Source organism: Scyliorhinus torazame, chromosome 6 (genome assembly GCF_047496885.1).
Source record: "Scyliorhinus torazame isolate Kashiwa2021f chromosome 6, sScyTor2.1, whole genome shotgun sequence".
NCBI classification, from domain to species: Eukaryota; Metazoa; Chordata; class Chondrichthyes; order Carcharhiniformes; family Scyliorhinidae; genus Scyliorhinus; species Scyliorhinus torazame.
The window spans coordinates 207,547,570-207,563,133 of NC_092712.1; the positions used below are offsets into that span (position 1 = coordinate 207,547,570).

Consider the following 15,564-nt stretch of genomic DNA (forward strand, 5'->3'; position numbering starts at 1 on the left):
TTGCTTTCTTAATTACGGACTCAACCTGCAAGTTTACCTTTAGAGAATCCTGGACTAGGACTCCCAAGTCCCTTTGCACTTCAGCATTATGAATTTTGTCACCGTTTAGAAAATAGTCCATGCCTCTATTCTTTTTTCCAAAGTGCAAGACCTCACACTTGCCCACGTTGAATTTCTTCAGCCATTTCTTGGACCACTCTCCTAAACTGTCTAAATCTTTCTGCAGCCTCCCCACCTCCTCCATACTACCTGCCCCTCCACCTATCTTTGTATCATCGGCAAACTTAGCCAGAATGCCCCCAGTCCCGTCATCTGGATCGTTAATATATAAAGGGAACAGCTGTGGCCCCAACACTGAACCCTGCGGGACACCATTCGTCACTGGTTGCCATTCCGAAAAATAACCTTTTATCCCAACTCTCTGCCTTCTGCCTGACAGCCAATCGTCAATCCATGTTAGTACCTTGCCTCGAATACCATGGGCCCTTATTTTACTCAGCAGTCTCCCGTGAGGCACCTTATCAAAGGCCTTTTGGAAGTCAAGATAGATAACATCCATTGGCTCTCCTTGGTCTAACCTATTTGTTATCTCTTCAAAGAACTCTAACAGGTTTGTCAGGCACGACCTCCCCTTACTAAATCCATGCTGACTTGTCCTAATCCGACCCTGCACTTCCAAGAATTTAGAAATCTCATCCTTAACAATGAATTCTAGAATCTTGCCAACAACCGAGGTTAGGCTAATTGGCCTATAATTTTCCATCTTTATCCTTGTTCCCTTCTTGAACAGGGGGGTTACAACAGTGATTTTCCAATCCTCTGGGACTTTCCCTGACTCCAGTGACTTTTGAAAGATCATAACTAACGCCTCCACTATTTCTTCAGCTATCTCCTTTAGAACTCTAGGATGTAGCCCATCTGGGCCCGGGGATTTATCAATTTTTAGACCTCTTAGTTTCTCTAGCACTTTCTCCTTTGTGATGGCTACCATATTCAACTCTGCCCCCTGACTCTCCGGAATTGTTGGGATATTACTCATGTCTTCTACTGTGAAGACTGACGCAAAGTACTTATTCAGTTCCTCAGCTATTTCCTTGTCTCCCATCACAAAATTACCAGCGTCATTTTGGAGTGGCCCAATGTCAACTTTTGCCTCCCGTTTGTTTTTAATGTATTTAAAGAAACTTTTACTATCATTTCTAATGTTACTGGCTAGCCTACCTTCAAATTTGATCCTCTCTTTCCTTATTTCTCTCTTTGTTATCCTCTGTTTGTTTTTGTAGTCTTCCCAATCTTCTGACTTCCCACTACTCTTTGCCACATTATAGGCTTTCTCTTTTGCTTTGATGCATTCCCTAACTTCCTTTGTCAGCCATGGCTGCCTAATCCCCCCTCTGATAACCTTTCTTTTCTTTGGGATGAACCTCTGTACTGTGTCCTCAATTACTCCCAGAAACTCCTGCCATTGCTGTTCTACTGTCTTTCCCACGAGGCTCTGCTCCCAGTTGATTTTCGTCAGTTCTTCCCTCATGCCCCTGTAGTTACCTTTATTTAACTGTAACACCTTTACATCTGATTCTACCTTCTTTCTTTCAAATTGGAGATTGAATTCGACCATATTATGATCACTGCCTCCTAAGTGCTCCCTTACTTTAAGATCTTTAATCAAGTCTGGCTCATTACATAACAGTAAGTCCAGAATGGCCTGTTCCCTCGTGGGCTCCATCACAAGCTGTTCCAAAAAGCCCTCCTGTAAGCATTCAATGAATTCCCTTTCCTTGGGTCCACTGGCAGCATTATTTACCCAGTCCACCTGCATATTGAAGTCCCCCATGATCACTGTGACCTTGCCTTTCTGACATATACTTTCTATTTCATGGTGCATTTTGTGCCCCCGGTCCTGACCACTGTTAGGAGGCCTGTACATAACTCCCATTATGGTTTTTTTGCCTTTGTGGTTCCTCAACTCTACCCACACAGACTCCACATCATCTGACCCTATGTCGTTTGTGCTATTGATTTAATTTCATTCCTAATTAACAAGGCAACCCCGCCCCCTCTGCCCACCCCTCTGTCTTTTCGATAGTTTGTGAATCCCTGGATGTTTAAATGCCAGTCCTGAACCCCCTGCAACCATGTCTCTGTGATGCCTACCACATCATACCTGCCAGTCACAATCTGGGCCACAAGCTCATCTACCTTGTTCCGTACACTGCGCGCATTTAAATATAGCACCTTTAATTCTCTATTGACCGTCCCTTTTTGTTTTCTTAGTGTGGTGGACCTTGGTTTACTGAGCCTTTCCATACACTGTGTCATATTTTGTGGGATGGGGACAATCGTAACCACTCTTGAGTTTTGTCTGTTCGTGTTTTTTTGTATTCCTAAGCAGCTACGCTCCCCGCTGATTACTTCACCTCTTGGTTCCCTGACTTTCCCTTCCCCCACAATCTTTAGTTTAAAGTCCTATTGACCACCCTATTTACTCTTTTCGCCAGAACACTGGTCCCAGCTCGGTTCAGGTGGAGACCATCCCAACGGTATAGGTCCCCCCCTGTCGCAAAACTGATGCCAGTGTCCCATGAAAAGGAACCCCTCATTCCCACACCACTCTTTCAGCCACGTGTTAACTTCCCTTATTCTTGCCTCCCTATGCCAATTTGCACGTGGCTCGGGCAGTAATCCGGAGATTATGACCCTTGAGGACCTGTTTTTTAATTTGAATCCTAGCTCTTTATAATCTCTAAACAGGTCCTCTTTCCTAGACTTGCACATGTTGTTGGTACCGACATGGACCACAACAACTGGATCCTCCCCCTCCCTCTCCAGTATCCTTTCATGCCGGTCAGAGATGTCCCGCACCGGGCAGGCAACATACCATGCGGGACTCTTTATCCTGCTCACAAAGGATACTATCTATCCCCCTGATAATAGAATCCCCATACAACTACAACTTGCCTATTTACTCCCTCCCCTTGAATGGCCTGCTGAACCATGGTGCCTTGGTCAGCTGACTCATCCTTCCTGCAACCCTTTTCGCCATCCACACAGGGAGCAAGTGCCTCATACCTGTTGGACAGAGTCAAGGGCTGAGGCTCCTGAGTTCCTGACTGCTGGTTCGCTTTACCTGCCTGACTTGCAGTCACACCCTGCTGTCCCTGGCCACTGGCAGGATTTAAACTACTTACTCTGACAGGTGTGACTGCCTCCTGAAACACAGTGTCCAGGTAAGTCTCCCCCTCCCGGATGTGCCTCAGTGTTTGAAGCTCAGACTCCAGCTCATCAACTCTGAGCCGGAGCTCTTCGAGCAGCCAACACTTACTGCAGATGTGGTCGCTGCAGCTCGCAATGGGATCTGCCAGCTCCCACATCAAGCAGCTCAAGCACATCACCTGACCAGCCATCCCTAATTAATTAATTAGTTTAATTTAAGTTTATGGTGGGGGCAGCTTCAGCCAGTCTTAAATTGGAACAGTCTCTCAGTCTTAAATTGGAACTCTTTTAATCTGAGACTATGCCCTGTGGTCCTAGACTCTCCCATGAGGGGAAACTCCTCTCAGCATTTACCCTGCCAAGCCCTTAAGAATCCTAAGGGCGGGATTCTCCAACCCCCCGCCGGGTAGGAGAATCGCCGGGGCGCCGCGCGAATTGCGCCATGCCACCCTGATCCCCGCACGTGATTCTCCCACCTCCTCCCCGAAACCAGCGCCGCGCGAATCGCGGCGGGCCGCTTGGAGAATTCCCGCAAACGGTGAGCGGCGATTCTCCGGCCCGAATGGGCCGACGAAAAAAATGACAGTCCCGCCGGCGTCGTTCACCCCTGGTCGCTGCCAGCGGGAACTCTGCGGGAATGCTCAGGGGGTGGCCTGTGGAGGAGAGGGGGGCTCCTTCACCGGGGGGGCCTCTGATGGGGTCTGGCCCAATTGGCAGGCCAGCCTCCCCCCCCCCCCGGCCTACTTCCTGGCACGGCCGGCCCCTGAACACCGACCCCATATTGGGTTGGGGCAGGCGTGCGTAAGAAGTTCCCTGCGCATGCGCAGGATTGAGTTGCCCCAACTGCGCATGCGCAGGTTGGCGTGGCGCCCATTTGACGCCGCGTAAGGAGGCTGGAGTGGCGTAAACTGCTCCAGCGCCGTGCTGCCCCCCTATGGGGGCCAGAATAGGTTGTGCCCGGGCCCTGTTCGCGCCGTCGTGAAACGTGACGACTGTCACGACGGTGCGAACACTTGGCCTCAATATTGGAGAATCTCGCTCTCTATGTTTCAATGAGATCACCTTTCATTCTTCTAAATTGCAATGAATGGAGTCCCAACCTGTTTAATCTTAGCTCACAAGCCAACACCTCCATACCGGGGTTCATCCTTGTGAACCAACTCTGAACTGCCTCCCATGAAATAATATATTTCTTTAAATAAGGGGACCAATACTGCTCACAGTACTGCTGATGTGGTCTCACCACTATGTTGTACAGTTACAGCAAGACTTCCCTAATCATATGCTACAACTCCCTTGAAATAAGAGCCAACATTTAATTAACCTTCCTGAGTACCTGCTGAACCTGTGTGCTTGCTTTCTGCGTTCATACACAAGTACCCCCAAGGCTTGTGTTGCAGCTTTCTGCAGTTTTTCTCCATTTAAACAATACTCTGCTCTTTTGTTTTTCCGTCCAAAATTAGCAACTTCACATTTTCCCACATTATACTGCATTAGCCTACCTTTTGCCCTATTACTTAACCTATAAATATCTCTTTGCAAACTGTTTGTACCCTATTGCAAATTGCCTTTCCACTTATTTTTGTGTCATCTGCAAATTTGGCTACAGTACATCTACTTCCTTCCTCCAAGTCACTAATATATATTCTAATCCGTTATGGTCCCAGCACTGATCCTTGTGGATCCCCACTGGTTACAGGGTGCCAAGCTGAAAAAGAACCCCTGATACCCACTTGCTGTTTCCTGCCCATTAGCCAATTCTCTATCCATGCCAATATACCACCTTGAGTAACACGGGCTCTTATCTTGTGACATAACCTTTTGCGAGGTACCTTTTTGAACACCTTCTGGAAGTCCAATTACAACACATCGACTGGTTTCCCTCCATCCACTTTGGTTGCGACTTCCTCAAAAAACTCGAATAAATTGGTCAGACACGATTTCCCTTTCATGAAGCCATGCTGATTCTGCTTGATTAGATTTTGATTTTCCAAATGTGCTGCTATTACTTCCTTAATAATAGATTCCAACATTTTTCCAACAATAGATGTTAGTGCAATCGGCCTTCAGTTACTGGCGTTTTGCCTCCCTTCTTTTTTGAGTAGGGGTGTCATTTCATCTCTTATTAACAGTGCTATCCCCTATCATATTTTCCTTCCATCCTGTCTTTCTGAAAGGTCAAATGTCTTTGAATATTAAGTTCCCAGTTTTGATCTCCTTGTTTCCAAAATGGCTATGAGATAATATCCATTTACCTCGATTTGTGCCGTCAGTTTGTCTACCTTATTCCAAATGTTTCATGCATTAAGATACAAAGCTTCAGGCTATTTTTAATCATCCTAACTTTTCCTTATCTTGTGGCCCTATTTGTCTCTTGCCCTTGATTACCCTGTCTACCTTTTTTGCATTTCACTTTTCTTTCTTTTATTACTGTCCTTGTTTCTCTTTCCCTTGTCACCCTGTTTAGGTTCCCATCACCCACCATTCTAGTTTGAACTCTCTCCAACCACACTAGCAAACACTAATCCGAGGACATAAGTCCTGCCCGTCCAGTTTGTGCTGGTCCCACCTCCCCCAGAACCGGTCCCAATGTCCCAGGAGTCTGAAACCCTCTCCCTTGCACCATCTTTCCAGCCATGTATTGATCCGATATATCCTGCTGTTTCTCCTCTGACTAATATCTTTAAATGAATACGCACATAGATTAATATGTGCTTTGAAAGTTTCATTACCAGCAAGATCTCTTCCAACATTTCTCCAGTTGGAGTAATACTTGTTTTTCTTTGTTAAGATCAGGGAATAATTTACAAACGTGACAGTAGACTGCCTTAGAGGTTTCCGATAAAATATCAACCAGTTTCTAGTTTCCATCATTCCATTTCTCTTCACCCTCAGAAAACGAGGCTTATGAAGACTTCCAACCTGTTTTTGGCCTCCAAGCTCAAACCTTTTCTCAAATTTTCCATATTACCTATGTTTTCTGGTTTATTTAGTACAAAATATTCTATCATTCCCAGTGGAACAGATTTTGGCTATAAGGTAATGTCTTCAGGGTAGGTTTCTTCCCTCACTTCAGTAGAAGAATCAGCAGTATCTTGTAGTTGCATTGCCATTTCAGAGTCCACTTCTTGTTCAACTTTTCAGGCGGTATCTCCGGAAATCGGCAAGTCAAAGTCATCAGATAATTTAGCCATACCCTTGGTGGATGAGAATGAATACTTTGAACTTTCTGAAGTAAAATGGCAAACTGTCTTTTCACCTCGCTTCATCCTCTTGCCTCGCTTTCAATTTTCTATGCTTATGACTGCTAGATTGATAACGTCGCTTCATATTGACTGATATTTCTTGATTTTACTGAATGAATTTTCTGAAAGAGCATGCTTTTTTTGCGCTCCTCAGCCATGGTGTTCAAGTTGCCTCTGCTGATCTCGATGACCCCGCTTTGCTGCTGGCTCAGGCTGCCTGGCTATGGTATGGCCTCATGCTCAGCTGCCCTGGTCTGTGAGTCAAGTCCCACCTGCTGCTCCCCTCGACTGTGACAATCTTGGCTTGTCTCGGTGATGGCTTCGGCTGCCTGCCTAGCTATCTGGCCTCATCTTGCCCTCAGTTGTGCATGGCCTGGGGGGGGGGGGGTTGTGTCACCCTGCTGCTACCCTTAACTACCGCTAGAACCGCCTTGGCCCCCGCATCTCACCTCGACCCCTGCTCGCAACGACCTCGGGAACTGTGCTGGCACACTGGCTGCCTGGCTATCTGGCTTCCTCGTCTCATTCTTGGCTCATTTCTCAGTTGTCCGCAGCCCTGCTGGCCTGAGATGCCCCACTGCGTTGCTCCCCTCGGCGACCGCCGGCACCTCCTCGGCCTTTGCACCTCACCTCGCTTTCTGCTCGACGGCGACCTTGGACGTTTTGCTGTCTCATTAACTGCCTGCCTGGCTATCAGGCCTCGTCAGCCCCCTGGCCCTGGGTCAGAAGTTGCTGCTGCTTTTTTTATACATTTCAGTTACCCGTCCACCCTCCTCAATCCTGGCCTGGGGGTTGAGAGGCACCCTGCTGCTCCCTTCGATGACTGCCAGCCAGGGCTTGCCTCCTCACTTTGCCCTCATCAACGTGCCCTGCTTCGCTGTTTGCCCAGGCTACCTGCCTGATTATCTGGCCTCCTCAGCCCTGGGTCAGAGACCTGGCTGCTTCTTTTCAAAAAAATATTTTTCAGATATTTACTGTTACTGTTCTCTCTCCCTCCAAGTCACTATCACCTCTCAACAATCTCTCAACAGTGTTTTTCTGCTTTAGGGGGACTCAACCAATCAGAACCCAATGTTGCTCTGTATTGCCTGCTGATAGGCTCATTCAGCAAATTCGGAGCTGTCAGGCTCTGATTGGTGCCCACAAAGCAATCGGTAAGCATGCCCCCCCCCCCCCCCCCCCATTGGTCAGAGCCCTGTGCCTAGGCACAATATGTTTCCATGTAAGTCTGCCTCGACATTACTGCAACAAAAGTTTTGTTCTGTTCCTGTCTCTCAAGCAGAAAAGTTGGAACAATCAATCTGTACTCTGAGTACTCATTCTATATAACATGGTTGGATGCTCTCCAGGTTGGACAAAGATAGAAACAGTGCCTTGATTGTGGGCTGTCTATTCTGATACTTTATTTCTCATTTATTAAAGGTGCTGCTGAACAATAATCAGATGTATTTGGTCAGCCTACAGAGAAGCCTTAAACCTGAAGCGAAGACCCAAACTCATTATGCTCAATACTAAAGATACTTTACTCCTCAGCCAACTAACAACCAAAGAAAAATGGAATGAAAAAGAATCTCAAGTGTAAATCCACCAAGACAGTTTGCATTGCAGCTGAGGCGACTAAGGGGAACGTGATTGAGATGTATAAGATTATGAGGGGCACAGATAGAGTAGACAGGAAGAAACGTTTCCCCTTGGTGGAGGGATCAATGACCAGGTGGCATAGACTTATGGTAAGGGTTAGGAGGTTTAGAGGGGATGTGCGAATAAACGTTTTCACACAGAGGGTGGTCGGAGTCTGGAACACACTGCCTGAAAGGGTGGTAGAGGCAGAGACCCTCATAACATTTAAGAAGCATTTAGATGTGCACTTGCAATGCCAAGGCAGACAAGGCTATGGACCAAGTGCTGGAAGATGGGATTAGAAACTTAGGTGGTTGTTTTTGACCGGTGCAGACACGACGGGCCGAAGGGCCTTTTCTGTGCTGTACACCTCTATGACCCTATAACTTGATCCTGTAATTAGATAATCCTTTGACAAAGTTAAACCTGTTCACCATGATGCATGAGATCATAACTTGACCTCATAATATTTGAATGAAGGATACAGCTAGGGTTCAGGTATTGCAGAGATAAAGAAAATCTTAACATCCAAAATCCACAAAGAACATCAGGATGTCTAACAAATATACAAATCCCTATATGAAGAAGGAGGCCCCAATATGAGTTGGGGGAAACAGATAAATAATCGCATTTTAAGGTTTAATGGCCGTCAGATGGAATTTCCTTTCTCATTTAGTGCATTTATTTTCCCTTTCTTTATTTTTTTGCAGTAATCATTTTGATCCATGGATGTTTAATGGACATATACCTTAATTGTGAGCAGGGGAAAAAAGGAATTCAAAAGTTACAAAAGAGAACACACTGCTAACTTTTGAGCAACAGAGCTCAAACTTTGTGGCACCCGAGAGATGGGGTGGGACTTGGTTCGATTGGTTGGCTGGTGGCCAATGAATTGGCCAAAAGACCGTATTCATAAGTTCATAAAATATAGGAGCAGAATTAGGCCATTTAGCCCATCGAGTCTGCTCTGCCATTCGATCATGACTAATCTCATCCTGGCTTTAACCCCACCGTCCTGCCCGTTCTCCATAACCCTTCAACACATTACCAATTAAAAATCTGTCCCCAACTCCTCCTTAAAATTACTCAATGTCCCAGCATCCACCTCACTCTGGGGTAGCGAGTTCCACAGATTCACAACCTTTTGGGAGAAATAGTTTTGAATTTGCTACCTCCTACCCTAAGGCTATGACCTCTTGTTCTAGAATGCCCCACAAGAGGAAACATCTGCTCCACGTCTATTTTATCCACACCTTTTATCATAGAATCCTAGAATTTACAGTGCAGAAGGAGGCCATTCGGCCCATCGAGTCTGCAACAGCCCTTGGAAAGAGCACCCTATTTAAGCCCACACCTCCACACTATCCCCGTAACCCAGTAACCCCACCTAACGTTTCTGGACACTCTGAGCAATCTAGCATGACAATGCACCTAATCTGCACATCTTTGGACTGTGGGAGGAAACTGGAGCACCCGGAGGAAACCCACGCAGACACGGGGAGAATGTGCAGACTCAGCACAGAGAGTGACCCATTCCGGGAATCAAAATGGGGACCCTGGAGCTGTGAAGCAACTGTGCTAACCACTGTGCTACCATGCTGCCTCATCTTGTATACCTCAATTTGATCTCCCCTTATTCTTCTAAACTCAAGAGAGTACAGGCCTAAACTGTTCAATCTCTCTTCGTACGAAAAGTCCCTCATCTCTGTAATCAATCTAGTGAACCTCCTCTGAACTGCCTTCAATGCCACTACATCTTTCCTCAAATAAGGGGACCAACGGGGCACAATACTCTACATGTGGTTGCTCAAGAAATGGGTGGAAGTCTTGCCTTAAAGAAATGAATGCTGCTCCAAGAATCAAATTGCTGCGGGGAAGCTCCTGGCATCATCGGCGACCCCCCCTCTTTATAACCGAGGAGGTGGGGACCATGGAACCCAGTAAAATCCAGTCTAAGGTTCTTACAAGCTCATAAAATTAAATTGTCAAACAAAGCTAAAAATGCCCTTCAGAGCTGTGTCAACAACGATTCTAAAACTGAATACAGAGAAACGTTTGAAATCGTGAACAGACGGTCAACCTGTCAATCAAAGAAGTCATCCATCTGGTTCACCAGATGGCCATCTCAAAGCTCAACAGATCTCTGGATTTTAAATCAATCCAAGATGAGTGCTTTGTACCCAGGTGATACATTAAAGTCAGATTCTCAATAATATTGAATGGAGAAAAATGCAGGTGAACACTTACACAATGCTGATCAATACAACGGTCATTTACCTTTTAAGAATAAAGCCTTATCATCAACCATTACATTAAAACATACTTAAGTTATCATGCAGCATCTAAATACGACATGTGAGGTTGGCAATACCTTTTAAACCTAGCTGTCAAAAGGTTTCCAGTTCCAGACTAGGCACGTCCATGTTTCATGACTACTTGGAGGAGCTGTGAACCACGTCACCTGCAAAAGCCTGTCTGACTTCATCAAAATTGTGGGGTTCTGAAATGCCCACATTTGCAATGAAGTAGGCAAGTGCATGATTGCTGAGTGCGGCCTCATCTAAGAGCACAATAAATCTCTCAAAATAGGAATGGCGATTGGAATCCCAGAATAAGACCCCTCCGCCACCATTTTTAAATCTTCCCAATCCAAAGATGTGCAGGTTAGGTGGATTGGCCATGCTAAATTGCCCTTAGTATCCAAATTTCCCTTAGTGTTAGGTGGGGTTACTGGGTTATGGGGATGGGGTGGAGGTGTGGGCTTGGGTAAGGTGTTCTTTCCAAGAGCCGGTGCAGACTCGATGGGCCGAATGGCCTCCTTCTGCACTGTAAATTCTATGATTTCTATGAATTCAGAGGGAACTGACATGGACATTTCAGAGTATTCTATAGATGTAAGTGATTGCCTTGAAATTTACAACAATAACAAACTTGCATTCATATAGGGCATCCATATAGGGCATTTAATGAAGAAAAACATGCAATAGATTTCACAGAAGACAAAAAATGGACAGCAAGCTAAAGGAGGTGATATTAAAAGGAGTGGTTTTAAGCTGGGCAAAAAATACGTATTTTACGTAGGATCTTTAATGGAGAACAGGATGTAGATAGCTGGTGGTACAGTTGGCAATAATATGGGTGAAAAGAGTGGGAGCTGCACATTGGAGGAACACAAAATTCTCAACAGTTTGAAGAACAGGTGAAGGTTACAGAGTCATGGAAGAGCGAGGCCATAATATGATTTAAACAGGAGACTAAGAATTTTAAATTGAAGGGTTGTGAGCCAGCAAAAGATCCTATAATTTTTGGTTAAGGACCAAGTTTATATTTTTATTGCATGTTTGCTATGTAAAATGTGAATAATTATTGTGGCTATGCTGCAGGCGTTCATTGTGTCCAACATCATTTTACTAGGCATTTCAGAAATGTTGTTGATCATGATAAATTCACTCATCACCTTTTGAAGCCAAGAGAATGACTTGCTAATATTACAGTCCTCTGGTTGTGAACCAACATCTTCATCACATTGAAATGAAAATTTGAGAAGGCTTATACAATACAAATAAGTAACAATGTGCAGAATACTTACTCAGCCTGATATTGGATCTCAGTGCCAATAGAACTGATACTTCTTGGTAAAGTAGCTGCAGGGGGAAAAAAATACTTTTTCACTTTTTTACAATAGCAAACATTTTTCATACAATTAACTCACTAGATCCTGGAAGATGTTTTAAATTCTGTGGGAAAGAAGTTATTTTGCTACAGGTACACGGGAGGTTACAAATACATTTTTATGAACTTGCATGATTTCATAAAAGCCCAATACTCTTCAACATAAAAATAATCCAAAAATAATTTCCAAAATTACATGAGTTTTCATATATATTTTATTGTGACCTCCGAAAGTGGAGTGATGCTATGTCAATGTGGCTGCGATCTAAATTTGTCCAGTTTCATTTGTGAAAGAATTACATGCTCACTTGATGTAGCATATCTACAATATTACTGATCTTGAACTTTGTTTTCAGTTATACCATTATACCTCCTGTGATATTGCTCATGGTAAACCGGACGGAACTCATCGAAAATAATTGTGCCATGAAATATAAATATGGTACTTACAAGGAAGTGTATTCTATGTGCAAGATCTTTAATATATGACTAGCAGGTCTTCAGTGCATTATTAATGGCAACCAGAAGATTAAAATGAACAGGTCATTGTGCTGAGCAGTAGTAATTAAAAGAGTATTTTATTGGCATTGAGGAGGTACTAGAATCCAAAAGCACCATGAAGAAACTCTGGACTGGATCTTTTGGAACTGTTTGTGTGTCAGAAACCGGGCTCTGGAGGGACCTGACTAAAGTTTCAGATTCAGAAGATGGACCTCCGGATTCAACCAGATCTCCTGCAGCTGGATCCACACGCAAGCGAAGCCAGAAAGGACTTCCAGCACTGGCTGGCTTGTTTTGAAGCGTATATCAAGGCGGCGCCGACCCCTGTTCCAGAGGCTCAGAAGATTCAAATATTGTACTCCAGACTCAGCTCCAAAGTCTTCCCGCTGATCCAGGATGCGCCCAATTACACTGATGCCATGACTTGACTCAAAGAAAATTATGAGCAGAAGACGAACACGCTCTTCGCCAGACACGTGCTCGCAACGCGTACTCAACTACCTGGTGAGTCAATTGAGGACTTCGGAGGGCCCTGATCCCACTAGTTCGGGACTGTGACTGTCAGGACGTTACAGCTAAGGAGCACTCAGATCTCCTTATGCGGGACGCTTTTGTAACTGGGATTGGGTCTGATGTTATCAGGCAGCGGCTCCTAGAAGGGGCCAAGTGCGACCTCGCAGAGACTAAAACACTAGCGCTTTCCATGACGGTCGCCCTGCGCAATGTCCAGTCCTACGTCCCCAACTGCACGGCCCACTCCTCCTACGCTTCATGGGCCCCACAGGCAGTCGCCCCAGCGGGGGCGCTACCCACCAAATACGCCTGCGCTACGCGCCAGCCAGTGATCTCCGGGGGGCCCCGATGCTATTTGTGCGGCCAGCAAAGACACCCCCGCCAATGCTGCCCGGCCTGCGCTGCCCTTTGTAAGGCCTGCTGGAAGAAGGGCCACTACGCAGCAGTGTGCCAGGCCCGCTCAGCGGCAGCCCCCACCTCCCCCGGTCACGGACAATAGGCGCCGCTATCCTCCCCTCCTCCCCAGGCCATGTGCGAGCAATGGGCGCTGCCATCTTCTCCCCCGCACAACACGTGTGTTTCATGGGTGCCGCCATCTTGCTCCACCCCCGCAACGGCGTTCCATGGGCGCCGCCATTTTGTGATCCCCAGGACCGACCACATACTCTGACCAACGCATCCACCAGCGTGAAAGTCAACGGCCATGTGACCTCCTGCCTACTGGACTCCGGGAGCACCGAGAGCTTTGTACACCCGAATACGGTAAGGCGCTGCTCCCTTAAGGTACACCCTACCAATGAAAGTATCTCCCTGGCCTCCGGATTCCATAGCGTAGCGATCCGGGGATACTGCACGGTCACGCTCGCAGTCCAAGGCGTAGAGTTCTACGGTTTTCGCCTCTACGTCCTCCCTAACCTCTGCGCTGCACTTATCCTCGGCCTGGATTTTCAGTGCAACCTCCAGAGCCTGACCCTTAAATTCGGCGGACCCTGACCACCCCTCACTGTGTGCGGCCTAGCGACCCGAAAGGCCGATCCTCCTTCCCTCTTTGCCAATCTAACTCCAGATTGCAAACCCGTCGCCACCAGGAGCAGACGGTACAGCACCCTTGATAAGGCCTTCATCCGGTCCGAGGTCCAGCGGTTGCTTCGGGAGGGAGTCATCGAAGCCAGCAACAGCCCCTGGAGAGCTCAAGTGGTAGTGGTTAAGTCTGGGGAGAAAAACAGAATGGCCATGGACTACAGCCAGACCATCAACAGGTACACGCAGCTCAACGTGTACCCCCTCCCACACATATCTGACATGGTTAACCAGATTGCACAGTACCGGGTCTTCTCAACGGTGGACCTGAAATCCGCTTTCCACCAGCTCCCCATCCGTAAATCGGACCGGCCATACACCGCCTTCGAGGCAGACGGCCGGCTATATCACTTCCTTAGGGTCCCCTTTGGGGTCACCAATGGGGTTTCGGTCTTCCAAAGGGAGATGAACCGAATAGTCGACCGGTAAGGCTTGCGGGACACGTTTCCGTATCTAGACAACGTGACCATCTGCGGCCATGATCAGCAGTACCACAACGCCAACCTCGTTAAATTTCTCCCCACCGCCACTCTCCTCAACCTCAACAAGGAGAAGTGTGTGTTCCGTACAAACCGCTTAGCCATCCTCGGCTACGTAGTCCAGAACAGAGATCTGGGGCCCGATCCTGACCGCATGCGCCCCCTCATGGAGCTCCCCCTCCACCACTGCCCCAAGGCCCTCAAACGCTGCCTGGGGTTCTTCTCGTATTACACAGAGTGGGTCCCAAACTATGCGGACAAGGCCCGCCCACTCATACAGTCCACTCATTTCCCCCTGACGGCCGAGGCCCAACAGGCTTTCGCCCGGATCATAGCTGATATTGCCAAAGCTGGAATGCACGCTGTAGACGAAACACTTCCTTTCCAAGTAGAAAGCGACGCATCGGATGCCGCCCTTGCCGCCACCCTCAACCAGGCAGGCAGGCCTGTGGCATTCTTTTCCCGCACCCTCCATGCCTCTGAAATTCGGCACTCATCTGTCGAAAAGGAGGCCCAGGCTATCGTTGAGGCTGTGCGACATTGGAGGCATTACCTGGCCGGCAGGAGATTCACTCTCCTCACTGACCAACGGTCGGTAGCCTTCATGTCAACAACACACAGCGGGGCAAGATCAAAAATGATAAAATCTTGCGGTGGAGAATCGAGCTCTCCACCTATAATTACGAGATTAAGTATCGCCCTGGCAAACTCAACCAGTCCCCAGACGCCCTATCCCGAGGTACATGTGCCAGTGCACAGGTAGACCGACTCCGGGCCATACACGGCAGTCTTTGTCACCCAGGGGTCACTTGGTTGCACCACTTCATTAAGGCACAAAATTTGCCCTACTCCGTCGAGGAAGTAAGGACGATCACCAAGGACTGCCAGGTCTGTGCGGAGTGCAATCCGCACTTCTACCGGCCGGACCATGCGCACCTGGTGAAGGCCTCCCGCCCCTTTGAATGCCTCAGCATGGATTTCAAAGGCCCCCTCCCCTCCCCCGATCGACACACATATTTCCTCAGTGTGATCGATAAATACTCCCGGTTTCCCTTCGCCATCCCATGCCCCGACACGACGTCTGCCACCGTCATTAAAGCCCTTAATTCTATCTTCACTCTGTTCGGCTTCCCCGCCTACATCCACAGTGACAGGGGGTCCTCATTCATGTGTGATGAGCTACGTCAGTTCCTGCTCAGCAGGGGTATCGCCTCCAGCAGAACGACGAGCTACAACCCCCG

At 47.3% G+C, this 15,564-nt stretch overlaps 1 protein-coding gene across 1 annotated transcript in view; it reads right to left on the reverse strand.

The window, feature by feature from the left end:
• Positions 1-15,564, reverse strand: part of nek10 (NIMA-related kinase 10) — a 460,338-nt gene that overhangs the window by 36,482 nt on the left and 408,292 nt on the right. The window contains exon 30 of the mRNA XM_072509340.1: positions 11,668-11,722. Within this exon, the coding sequence (XP_072365441.1) occupies positions 11,668-11,722 (55 nt within the window). The remainder of the gene's footprint in view (positions 1-11,667; positions 11,723-15,564) is intronic.